This window comes from Ursus arctos, unplaced genomic scaffold, assembly GCF_023065955.2.
Source record: "Ursus arctos isolate Adak ecotype North America unplaced genomic scaffold, UrsArc2.0 scaffold_2, whole genome shotgun sequence".
Classification (NCBI taxonomy): Eukaryota; Metazoa; Chordata; class Mammalia; order Carnivora; family Ursidae; genus Ursus; species Ursus arctos.
Window position 1 is genome coordinate 51,612,722 of NW_026622874.1, and position 12,366 is coordinate 51,625,087.

At 36.8% G+C, this 12,366-nt stretch overlaps 1 protein-coding gene across 5 annotated transcripts in view; it reads right to left on the minus strand.

Annotated features, from left to right (window-relative positions):
• ESRRG (estrogen related receptor gamma) overlaps nt 1-12,366 on the minus strand; it is a 605,699-nt gene that overhangs the window by 212,406 nt on the left and 380,927 nt on the right. Inside the window, exon 1 of one of the 5 annotated variants that reach the window (XM_026517328.4) lies at nt 10,402-10,627. The exons of 3 other annotated variants lie outside the window; for them this stretch is intronic. In XM_026517328.4, coding sequence (XP_026373113.1) covers nt 10,402-10,457 — 56 coding nt within the window. In that variant the 5' untranslated portion in view covers nt 10,458-10,627. Of the gene's footprint in view, nt 1-1,650; nt 1,743-10,401; nt 10,628-12,366 lie in introns of those variants that run through there. One more of the 5 variants, XM_057315050.1, reaches the window with a different exon arrangement.

Sequence of the window (12,366 nt, forward strand, 5' to 3'; positions counted from 1 at the left end):
AACTGATGACCTTTCTTCCACAGAAAGGCCCAGAGTTGCAAAAATGAACTTTCCAGTGAAATATATTTTAAGGAACCAGTGCTGAACAAAGGGCTATTTAAAGCTGAACGCTTTGTCAATTTATCAGCTTGTGAACATTCTGTTCCTGAATTCCCCACTGCCGCTGAATGTATAGAACGGTGGTGCCTTGCTTAATCGAATACTATTGATCCGAGTGTGTCACAGTGATCTCATTGAGAGTAATCAATAGTAATCCAAAATCAATCAATCTGCTCTTGCACTATCATTTATCAAATCTGAATACACCAAATTATTTGTAGGCGTCAAATTACAAAGAGGAGAAGATGGCTGCACTGGGAAAGTTAATGGTTTATATTGAGAGCAAAACCAATATCTCTCTCTTTGTAAGGGGAGGTGCTTTAAGATGGGCTGTGCCTTGGATAAATGCATTTATCTGCTCATTAAAGCATTCTAAATTTATAATTAATCTCATCCCGTTCCTGAGGAAAAAAACAAGGTTTCTTAGATAGGACTTTGCTGGTTCAGCACAAGTGACATACACGTCCACGTGCCCTAACTTATTTAACAACAGCACGCTAGCATTTTACAAGTCTGATAAGCTAAGTTTCAAATGCCTGTCACCCATCTGCTGGAAAACAAGGGGACTTGACTGACACAGGACATAACTGCATCTTCCAACATCAGAAATGATGTTTAATAGAATTGGAGTGGAAAAAGGCATACTTAATTTCTCCAGAGAATGTACAGCCTAGAAGCACCTGCTTATCAAAGAAGCTGCTGTTGATGCTGAAGGTTCTTTTATCAACATATTCACCTGTAATTTAGTCAAGGTAATAAATCCTTCTATTCATTATGGCACACTCAAAAGCACCCCTACTATTTAACTTGAATGAAAAAAGGCACAGAGTGTCTGAAACATTTACTTTTGCTAATGTAAAAGTGTTGGCATTTTACTTCGTTTCCGATAAGCTGGTGCCAGTAACAGAGTGATTATTCTTTTCTTATTCAAAGCCTATCAGCATTTCGAAAAGCTCTCTCAATCTTATCAGGTGTATGAACAGCACAGTTACTGAAAACAGTTTGTGCTTCTCCTCTCTCCTTCTGCCAAGCTATCTGATAAACCCCCAACTAACTAACTGTATTTACACACAATCACACAGAAGCTGTATCTTCCACACCCTGTAGCCAGACTCCAGTTTGCCAGGGATTTTTGTGCTAGGACATTAACTTAACAAAAACGTCAGCAGGGAGTACCCCAAACTGACAACAATCAAGAAAACACCATAAAAGCACTCAACTAGAATGTACAACAAACAGAAACAAAAGGAAAACAAATATGGAAAGTTGAAGGCCATCTCTTTGGAATTCGAGGGGGGGTTAAAATATATTGTGTATGCAAATACGATGAATCTCGTACTTACCTTTAATCAAAGTAAATGATCCTTTAGCAAAACAGATGAACAGAAACAGAAATTTTAAAGGAAAATATCGCTGCAATTGAGGGGGTTGAGGGAAGTTTTTAAGAACTGAGCAGGCATTTCCCCCACATTTTAGATTATCTCAATGTAGAGGCAGAGAGGTTCTATAACGTAAGCAAAGTAAGACAATAGACAATATCACCGAACTTACCCCATAAACTGAAGACAAGATAGAAAGCAAGGCTGTCACATATGGTGACCACATTCTCAGGACAGATTTTCCAATCATTAAAACCCTCATAAATGCTCTAGACATTAAAGTTTGTTCACTATAAGGAAATAAAAAAAATAAAAAAAATACAATTTGAGAGTGTGTAACCTCTTGGTATTTTTCTTATTCTTCAGATTTAACCAACTGAACAGTTCTATATAAAGGTATGAGGAAAGAATCATCATCCAGGCTAACCTAAGTAGGGGATCTGCTCTCCATTTCTATCTATTAAAAAATGCTTATACCAGTTCATGGTTCATACGAATTGAGAGACATACCTAATCATTTATGGGTAGTTCTTTGGAGCATGAAAGACAACAATGACATTTATAGAACATAAGAGAAATCTAAAATGTACTTGAACAACCGAATAATAAATTTCTGACCCTGGGGAAGAATCTCTGCTTGGGCTTCTGGGCATAAATTGGCCATTTGTTCCTCACCTCCCTTTGCTGAACGGCTAGGAGAGAACAGAAAAAGGCGGCCACATGCTCCCACCTGAGCCCAACTCCTGATTCTGTCTAGACTCCAAGAATAGAATGAGCCTTTCCTTAGATGCGTAGAGCAATAAGATGAATTAGCCAAGTGTGTCGTTCAGTACAATTCAGCTGATGGTTGCTTTTCCATCTGTGACACTATGATCCCATGACTGACGAGGCAGGTCTCACTTAAATCTATGGATAAAGGGATGCTTCCGTCATTTATTGGACCCACCACCAACTGTATACAGTCACTTTCTCATAGGAAAAGACACGATTCTCATCAACCATTAGGTATCTTTCCCTTTCTTTGGTCATGAATAGTTACAGGCATAATATTCCTCCTCAAAATATCTGTTCTACTTTAATAGATTAGTGATGATGAAGAAAGCATTGTCAGAGAATTCCTTCATTTATGGAAAAGCAAACATAATTTAACACAGCCAGCTTACATTTTTGGAGAAGTTAAAGTTCTATGGTAATTTGGAATTACGGGGGGCAAAGGGCCATTGATTAAACAACCCCATATTTGGATTCTTTTCTCTAAATGAGTACCTTGGTCTCTGTAATTTTTCATATTATTCACTATTTTTGCTAACTGTGGATATAATTTTAGACACTTTTCAAAGTCAAATAAATTCTTATAAATATAAAATGTAAATATAATAACTGCCTTGGAAAGAGCACCTTTTAAAACATTTTAATTCACCTTGGGAGTATTAAAAGCAAAGTAAATATATTTATGTAATGTGCCTTTTGTTTAAATTCTCAAAAGCCATTATACATAAGTAAAATCTTCCTAGAATCAATGAAAAATCAATTTTCATGTACAAGGGAACCATCTGATCATGGAGGAGAAAAAAATTTAAATGTGTCTGCCTATTTTCTGTGCATAAGTTCTTTTTCAAATTTCATTTTTCTTTTTGCATTTTGAATAAGCCACACAAAAAGAAAGTACAAGTTTTTTTTTCTCCCTCAGAAAATGTATGCAAAGTGCAACAAAAGGAGATGTCCCTTGTTAAAGATGGATTGCCCATGCTCCTTCTGAGTCTCCACTTCTTCAAGTCTTTATTTACTTCACACTTAGAAGGAACTGAGGTTCACCACCTCAGAGACTTTTAAAACAAGAAATCCCTTTGTTACTTCCAAAAGAGTAGAAAGATTTGAACAAGTTTAAGCTATCCTCCCTTTTTTGGGGGGTACAAACTTCATTATTGTCTATGCCGTCTGTATCCCCACAGAGTTTTAAAGAGAAGTACACAAGCAAGCTGGTTTTCATTACACTGCTACCCGCCATCCATCTCTGCTATAGTGTGAGAATTTATCGGTAGCTTCCCTTTTATTTAGCACCATCTTAACCAGTTGTTTGCAGAGAAGGTGTATGATGAAGCAAAGTTAAATTGACACATCTGTGATATGCCTGACAGCCTTCAGTATGCCTAGTATTAATTTGTTTTCTTTGGCTAGGTAAGTGCTGCCAAACCATATTACACACAATGTGTGCTTCCAATCAAAATGATGAAAAGTATATATGCAATTCTGTGTCACTCACAGCGGTACGAGAAGGCACAGAAGAACGTTATGACAAAGACTGCCTTTGATAATTAAAATATACATTTACTTTTAAGTTCTTTTTTTTTTTTTTTTTTTACAACGTAATCTAATCCTAGGTAGGCTCTTCATGAGGTTAACACTTTAAGTATGAAAGAGATTTTAAATGCCAAAGCCACAGCCAGAGGCTGCATTTCTGATGGCCAGGGCTGAATGTTGCATATCTGTATTCATATGCACAGCTAGATCTATGCCAGTATATTGAAGCGCCCTTTAATTGACCAGTGAGAAGTCCATCTCCTTAAAACTGCACCTTTTCTTTTAATGCTTTGCCTTAGTGACTTATCTTCCAAATATATGTGTGTTGCCATCAATTAAGATGACATGGCATCTGAAGAAATCAAAACATAAAAAGCAAGTTTCCTCCAAACATTTTTTAAATGTTTTCATTAAAAAGGGGACTGAGGCATGCATACGTGTACACAGGTACATACAAACACACACACACATACACGCACACATATACACACACACCACACCACAAAACCTAAATCCTCTCAAATTGATGGTTTTATATAATTGATTAGAAAATACATTTGGAAAATACTGAGAAATATTGTCCAAATCAGAGAAAAAGAAACACCTGGCACTTCTGTAAAGAAAAAGTAGAGAGGAAAGATGTGTTTGCTAAAACTCTGAATGGAAAATATTTTTAGTAGCTGAGGTTTCCTAGATCTTATAAAGTAGAAGTCTAAAATGAACTTGAAACAAGAATGTGATGCCAGGCAAATCCTTCAAAAGGCAAAGGCTGTCACTTCTCACCCTCAGATAATAAAGAAGCTAACTTTGATCTGATGGTTTGGCAAAAAGAAACAGTAGGATTAAAAAAAAAAAGAGAGAGAAACATTAAATTTGTTTAAGTGCTATACATACAAGTAAAGATAGGAAATGAATCTAGGAATTTAAGCAAGAATATAAATAAGAACAAGAATTACAACAGAAAGAGCAGTTGACTAAGTGTTCTTTCTCAACACTCACTCAGATTTACTAAGCAAAACCGAAGATCTCTAAATTCATCCCTTAGAGTAAAATTCAAAAACTCTGAAATCTGTGATGCACTTTAGAGAAATAGAACACTTACTAGTTTTCTAGATTTGCTTTCAGTAAAAAAAAAAAAAAAGAGGAAATGACATATTTATGTAATGCAGATAAATAAAATTCCTATTTATGCATTTATCTGAGAGCTATCATGTTTACATTCAGATATATTTGTCAGGCTCTTATATTAAAAAAAAAAAAAAAAGAATGCAGCCAAGAGCTGATTCAAAACTATTTCTTGGACATAGGCCCAAACCATTAAATTATGCATTTAATATTAGTAGCTTATTTCCTATTTTACAAATTATTTATGATTACCAGCTTTTGAATTTACGAATGATCATAGTTAAAAATTCATAAAATCAGAAACAAATTAACTTATTAGGTTACCTGTTACCTGTCTTTCTATATAATTAAATCAATTTAGTTTAAAATCAGACCTGGCAAATACCCGAAACACTAATTCCAGGTTAAAATCATGCCTGGCAAATTGAACTGGCAACGAATCGATCAGAAAAATACTTGAGATTCACTTTACTATATATATGTAATGAACACTCTTAGCAGCCTACCTATAGTATGCTACACATGCACTTCTCCCCATATAGGTACATATTTCACGTGCATACCATACAGGCAAACACACACGTGTGTGTATTCTACCGACTGCTTCGGATTTTAAAGTACCATACGGTATTGATGTATTTATAAGAGTACAGACCATGTATATCCATATACACATGGCGATGAAAATAATCAACAGCAAAACATACAAAATGCAGTGAGGAGAATGAGAAGCGGCAGACATGGCTGGTGTCATCCCTACACTATCAAATATACACATAAGTATGATTGGAGAAAGAGAACCTAAATATTTCACTGTCAGAGAATGTAGAGAACGGCCATTCATTTCTATCTCCTGTGCTTTAGGACAATGACAATTTAATACAAGGCCAGGGGATGTAAAAGAGATAAAAACTGAACAAACTGGGCGAGTGTAATCAAAGATTTTCTCCAGAGAGCTGGCTAGGGCCGGAGCTCATATGCACTTAGAACAGATCAACGTTGTATTGTTTCTCTCTTGCATGAATTTGCTATGAAGCAAAATTCCAAGCCAAGCTTATCTACTGCAATGACTTTAAAGTTCTATAGAAATACCTCGATGTTCTTCTCTTATTTCTAAATGCTTAATAGGCGGTTCTAAAAAGTTTATTTGATATTAATTGGTTTCACAGAAACCATTGCTAATAATTGCCACTTGTCTGACAAAGTATCAACCATCAGCACAGATCTGAATTTGTTTTATGAAATCATATAAGCAAAACCTTCAGTGCTGCACAGCGCTTTAAAAGTAAAACAAAGAAATATTTTTTTTTAGTCACTAGGCTAAAACAAATGTTGAGGAATTTTTCACAAGTGATACGGACTTTAGACTGGGCATTATGCCTACCTTCCAAAAGAAAGGTCTCTTCTTTGTCTGTAGTTCTTGCAGGAGTAAGGTATTGTGAAAGTATTGTTAAATAGACTCATAGAGAAGTTACCTGCCCTCTTTGATGAATAGCACCATGTATCTAAAATTAATTGCAAAAGTATGGCCCAGCTAATGAGATGGTCCTTATCTTTTCTCAGCACAGGAAGCACAAGTATTTTTCTGCTGGCTCAATATTTTATAAAAATGCCTCAAGTGTTATTAACTAAGTAAAAATCTGATTAAAAGACCTCAAAGACCCAAGTTATCGTAAATTCTAAAACCTGGAAAACCTGGAGTTAAACCTGATTTCCTATATTATTTCCTTTTTCAAGCTTAATTTCTTTTCTTTTTTACTTTGAAAAGAAAACCAAAGGGGGAAAAAATCCTTTCTCCAGCTTCTATTAGCATTTTTAAAAGCTGAATTACAATATCCTTTTTTATAAGGTGGTCAATATATATTACAGGTCAGATTAAATCAAAGAAATATATCAAAGGCCGTCAATTTAGAATTAAAAAAAAAGAACAATGATACCTTATTGGGGGGAAAACACTGGAAAAATGATCATCCATGCAAGAGAATTAATGGATATCCACAAGGGCTTTGCTAATAACATGGGTTAATTACCGCTGCAACACACAAGGCTCAGTAAATAAAGCAGCAGTGCCATAAACACATTAAGATGAGAAACCATCACTATAAGAACCAGCCAACACCATCACCCTTCCCTCTGCCCAGGAAAGGGAAAGCTGTTTTCCAGCCCCTTCTGCAAAAGGAGGATTTCTAAACTTAACCACCAAATGTATATAAGGTAATACATAAATACACTGACACAAAGGGCTGGTGAAACATGGGGTGCCCATCATTTATTCACCACTCCCATTCCACATTTATTCCATTAACTCAGGAACACTTATTTTTGCTTACTCCAAGGAGAAAATCACATGTTACATAATATACACTATCTGGCTATTTTGACTATCTATAGTTTGGGATATGTGCAGTGGCTATTAAATTTTCAGAAAAATAGAATTAATCTGTTCACTTTAGTGCTGTGATGGGCAAGGTTACAAGATTCTACAGCTCAAGAACACTCACCCCTGAGTGCAGCTAGTTGTCACTTGCAGCAATTTACAAAGAAATCATCTGAAAACCTCACCTACACCACCTACCTTTAAGGCTGCAGGTGTTTTCAACAGATATACAGAGAAGAAACAGGACGAAAAGTAATATGAGCTCCAAGTCTGGAGTTTAAGTGTTCTTTCTTAGAAAAATAAACTTAAAGTGTCTGTTCATAGTTTTCAAATAATATCACATCTAAAGTGATTTAGGCAAGCTCCTATCTTTAAAAAAAAATTGTATCCACTCAGATTTAGGCTTGTTGTTATTGTTGTTACTGTACAAATTTTTCCTTCCTGCCTACTTTCATCTCATGTATTTTTGACATTATAGTATTACTTTTGGATAGTTGTGTTTCAATTTACATTAGCTTTTAGTAAGGAGAGACAAGGCCGAGAAAAGAAAAAAAAATCAAAACCCTGACACAGGAAGAGTGGACCATACAAAATAAAACTTGCCTAGCTCCAAAGAGGAATTTTAAAACACAAATCTGTTTCATCTGCAATGTTTGGATTTCAATGATCAGGCTGAATTTACTAAACTGTTCCCTCCTCGCCTTGCCTGTTTTGGAGTGTTTCAATTGCCTTTCCTTCTTCCAACAGCTGTGACAACTGTTAAAACAGTCAGTAAAATTAAGTCCGCTCTATAATCCTGTAGTCAATGTTACATTTTAATCAGAGGTTGAAAGGGAGTCGTGTGATGAGCACACTCATTTAGAATGATTAGACGGACACATATGTCAAAATGAGCAGATATATTATTTTCACCTATTTATGCTATCGGTTATTACTGCTATTAAATGTGAAACAAGCTTTCAAGTATTATGTTCTTTAATGTGCTGGCACATTTCCTAAAATAAAAAAACACATAGTTATAGGTTAACATTTTGGGGTCTCCTAATGGTGGTCAATAAATTGCACGAATCTTTTTAACAGCCTCCGAAACAGAAATTGCCTAATATTTTCCTCTGAAACTGCATAACTCTGGTTTCATTTCTATGTATACACACACGTGATAGGGTTTAACCCAGTACAATTACTATGAATATTAATAGCATGTATAAATTCTGTGGTTTATTAATTGAGACAGAGAGGCAGATGCGTTGCTTAGCATTAGATCTTTCTGTCTGTCCAGTGAACCACGTAACCATCAGAACTGCATCCAGACAATAAATCTGTATTTTTTAAAGATGACTTTTAATTGAGCCAAAAAGAAAGCTAGTTTGAATCTTGCGCCAAAGCCAAAAGGACATGTGCCCTGATTTCATTTAAATGCATCTGCTTTAAGAGGCTTATCTAAACTAATTGTTCAAATTAGCTATAAGAAGTTAAATTCAAGAAAACTACTTTAAAAAGAAGCCTCTGGGGGATTTTTAAAGTTCGTTTTGTTTATTTATTTACAGGAGAAAGTTCAGGATCTGGGTGAGCTTGGATAACGCCGACTTCCCGACGTGAAGACATTTAGACCCTCCAATTCTACAGCCCCAGGTGCACTAACCTTCAAGCTACACCTGAGTGGGCAGTCCTACCTTTGTTTATTTTTCATTTGTATTTTCACACAATTTAAGGTTGTTTCTTGTTCTGAGTGTTTCAAACTGGACACAACCTTCCAAGCTCTCAGTTCCTCCTACGTCCATCTCTTGGAGAATATCCCTTGTGCGGGTGTGTATGTGACTGTGAGTGAGTGTGTGTGTGTGCACGTGCCAGCGTGCACAGACATATCTACACACACTCACACTCCTACACACACGAGCAGCCACTGAGACTGCAAGTCACTTTTCATCTCTTACTTAATTACACAGCAAGGCAATATGCAGTCGCTAAGGACAGCTAGTGGACATCTACCTATAATGCACTACCTCAGCTTCAAGAGTTTTAGATTTTCTTCACAATCTATAGAGAGATGTTTGCCAAGAGCACTCTTTTCAGAATTATAAGTTAGTATTACTGTAATGTGAAAGCAAAGCAATATAACTGACTCAACAGAAAGATGATCCAGTGACAGCTCCCGTGGTATTCTAATATTTTATCTTAACAGTGGGTTGAAATTAAGTTTATGACCTACTCATTGACACAAGAATGCCTAATTTACTTGTCCTACCCCAACCACTTCTCCCCCACCTTTAGTGTTCTGAAGACATATATATATATATACACACACACACACACATCCATGTGCATAAAGATATTCATAAATCTGGATGAAACTGCATATAAGAACAAAAGTACTTTTCTATATTTTCTGGACATGATACATGACACAAATCCACAGCCTCAACGTGGTCTATTCAAGGGGAAATTTTAAAAGTCACTACTGTTTCTTCTTCAGTTTTTTCTCCCCTTAAATATTTATAATGTGTGAAAATCTCATGTTACTTAATGGACTGATTTGTCTGTTAAGTGCTGACTTAACGCTAACCATGCAAATAACATTATTCTAGCCCTGAATTGCACAGGGCTAGTTTTTAAATTGTTCTCTGAAGGAGAATTAGTAAATGTGCAATTTTGCCTCTAACTCTGCGCGGTAAGAAATGACAGGGAGCTGAAAATATCTGTCAAACTGCAAACACATAAGAGGCACTCAATAGTATAAATCATTTTGAATATTGTATTTTAAAACATCTTTCCTTGGGAAAATGGGTCCTAGTAAAAGATGCATTTTAACAGTTCACTAAGCATTTGTGCCAAGTGCCTATTCTTAGCACCTGAATAAGAAGTGACTGTCACACAGCTGTTTTACTGACAGTCACTGAGCTTTGCCTCAAAGGTAACATTGTAGTCAGAGAACAATTCGCGACTTACTGAATTAGGAGATCACCCTCAACACAAAAGGCACAAGACAGACACAAACAAGCACTCGTGCACACAACATACCCAGGGCATTACCTGAATCCGTGTGCAAAGATACATTCTAAGTCCACCCCCACACACGCACCCCCACGGCGAGTTTTAAAAAGGAAAGAAAAAGGTACCTACTCTTCCTCGTAGTGCAGGGAAAAAGATTCAGGAAGGCAAAGTTCTACCGAATCCATGTGCGACCGGCAACCATTATTTGTGCACCCCCGCTATAAATCAAAGTTTCCTTGACAGAGCACAGTGCAATTAACACAAATGTTCTCCTAGTGACAAGCCTATAGGCACAGCCAGTTGGGACCAAAGCTCTCACACTCTCCTAATCAAGGACTTAAAGCCCCGATTGGAGCTTATTAATATGAAGTAGGGCTTTACATATGCAGTCCCACCGGCCCAGCCTCGCAGCCGATTGGGGGGCCTCTGCCCAATCAGGAGGGAGGCGACGGGAGGCTGCACGGAGCGAGCGGAGCCAGGCAGGTAGGAAGGGTGCAGAGAGCCGAGGGGACTGAGAACCGCGACTGGGAGAGAAAAAGGGAGCGGGGACGACAGCGATCGAAACGCTCCCAGGAAAGACCGTGCTTTTTCTTTTCTGTCTGTCTGTCTTGCTTGCTTTTTCTGGGAAGCTACAAAAGAAACATAACTAACTTAACTCTCTAGGCACTGGAGGGATTTGTCTTTGGTGTCTAACCTAAGACCTATTTTGCCTTGAAAAGAAGAACTCACGCATACTCTGAGTTAATTTGGGAAAGGATTCCGCGGAAGGTAGAGAATTAAGTTTGTCCTGCCGTTGTCTGTGTTTTAAACCCCCGGGGGCTGCTTCTTATTTAGTGCTGTACTTCCCCCCCCATTTATTCGTAATCGCGTCTTTTCCTGGTTTCCTGATACATACTGGGCATTTGAAAAATCAAAGACATTCTTCTAAATTGTTCGGGCATGTGAGCCCTTGGGATCGTCATCCCTGAGGTGGAATGCAGTTTTGCACAACTACAGAAGAGGAAATAGTGCGTCAATACAAGCTGAGAGAATGCCTATGCAAATTATATGTGTAAACATTTCTTTACCTGCTGTCTCTCTACATATAGATATACAATGCATAGCTTTTCAAAGCAAAGGTAAACAACTGCAGGACAAATTGGCTTCTCCAGTTACAGGGGTGGGGGTGTGCGGGCTGTAGGGGAAATAGGACATTAAATCCATCTCAGTGCATTTTGACAAAATAAAGACTGTGTTTCCTCCCCCCCGCATGGAGAGCATTACTACACAGTGCACTAAAAGTGTTCTTAATCATATACTTATTTCAATACAAGCTTCCAAACTGGGAGGCACATACAAATCTATATGATTTTACCCAAAACATCAGTTTCCAAATGAAATGCAGTGTACATATTTGTTTCTCTACATAACACACCCTGAATGCTTTAAAAAATCAACCTAGAAACATTTTGTAAATCATCACACAGTCTGGCCATTATAAGGATTAGTTTCAAGCAGATAATAATTTAGGAAACTAAGAATTCTCAATCAAAAGTGGGGTTTTTTTTAAGGGTATAAGAAGAGAAGCTTATTTTTCCCTCAATAATGCAGAATGTGTTCTTAGTTTTCATGTAACAAAGAGTTTTCTTAGGTTCTATTTTGAACTACAAGTTATTTTATACCAGCAAATATATCCAGCTATTTTTGGCAAACTGCTCCCTTATGGAGAGTGGAAGACCCACAATTTTGATATAATTCAGCTCTACTCCTACCAACCTTTTGCATCTTAAGTGTTCCACGATATAAATAGTATAATCTTTGAGATCAAAATAAATTAGTTCAGATATTCAGAGTGTGTTAAATTCACTAAATCAGAACTCAGCTCTCTCTCTCAACCCTTTCAAATTTTCTAGGTCTTTAAAAAAACAAAACACTAAAATAGAACAGCCACATTAAAATTCAGAATGTAAAAATGACAGACATGATTTGGTCCCCCCACAGAAGAAAGCAATTTTCCTGCCATGTATTTGGCCATATCTAAGATATGGGCCTGATTCCTTTTATTTGTGGCCTAAATTCATACAAGTTTTTAGATGAGAACTCACATAGCAAAAA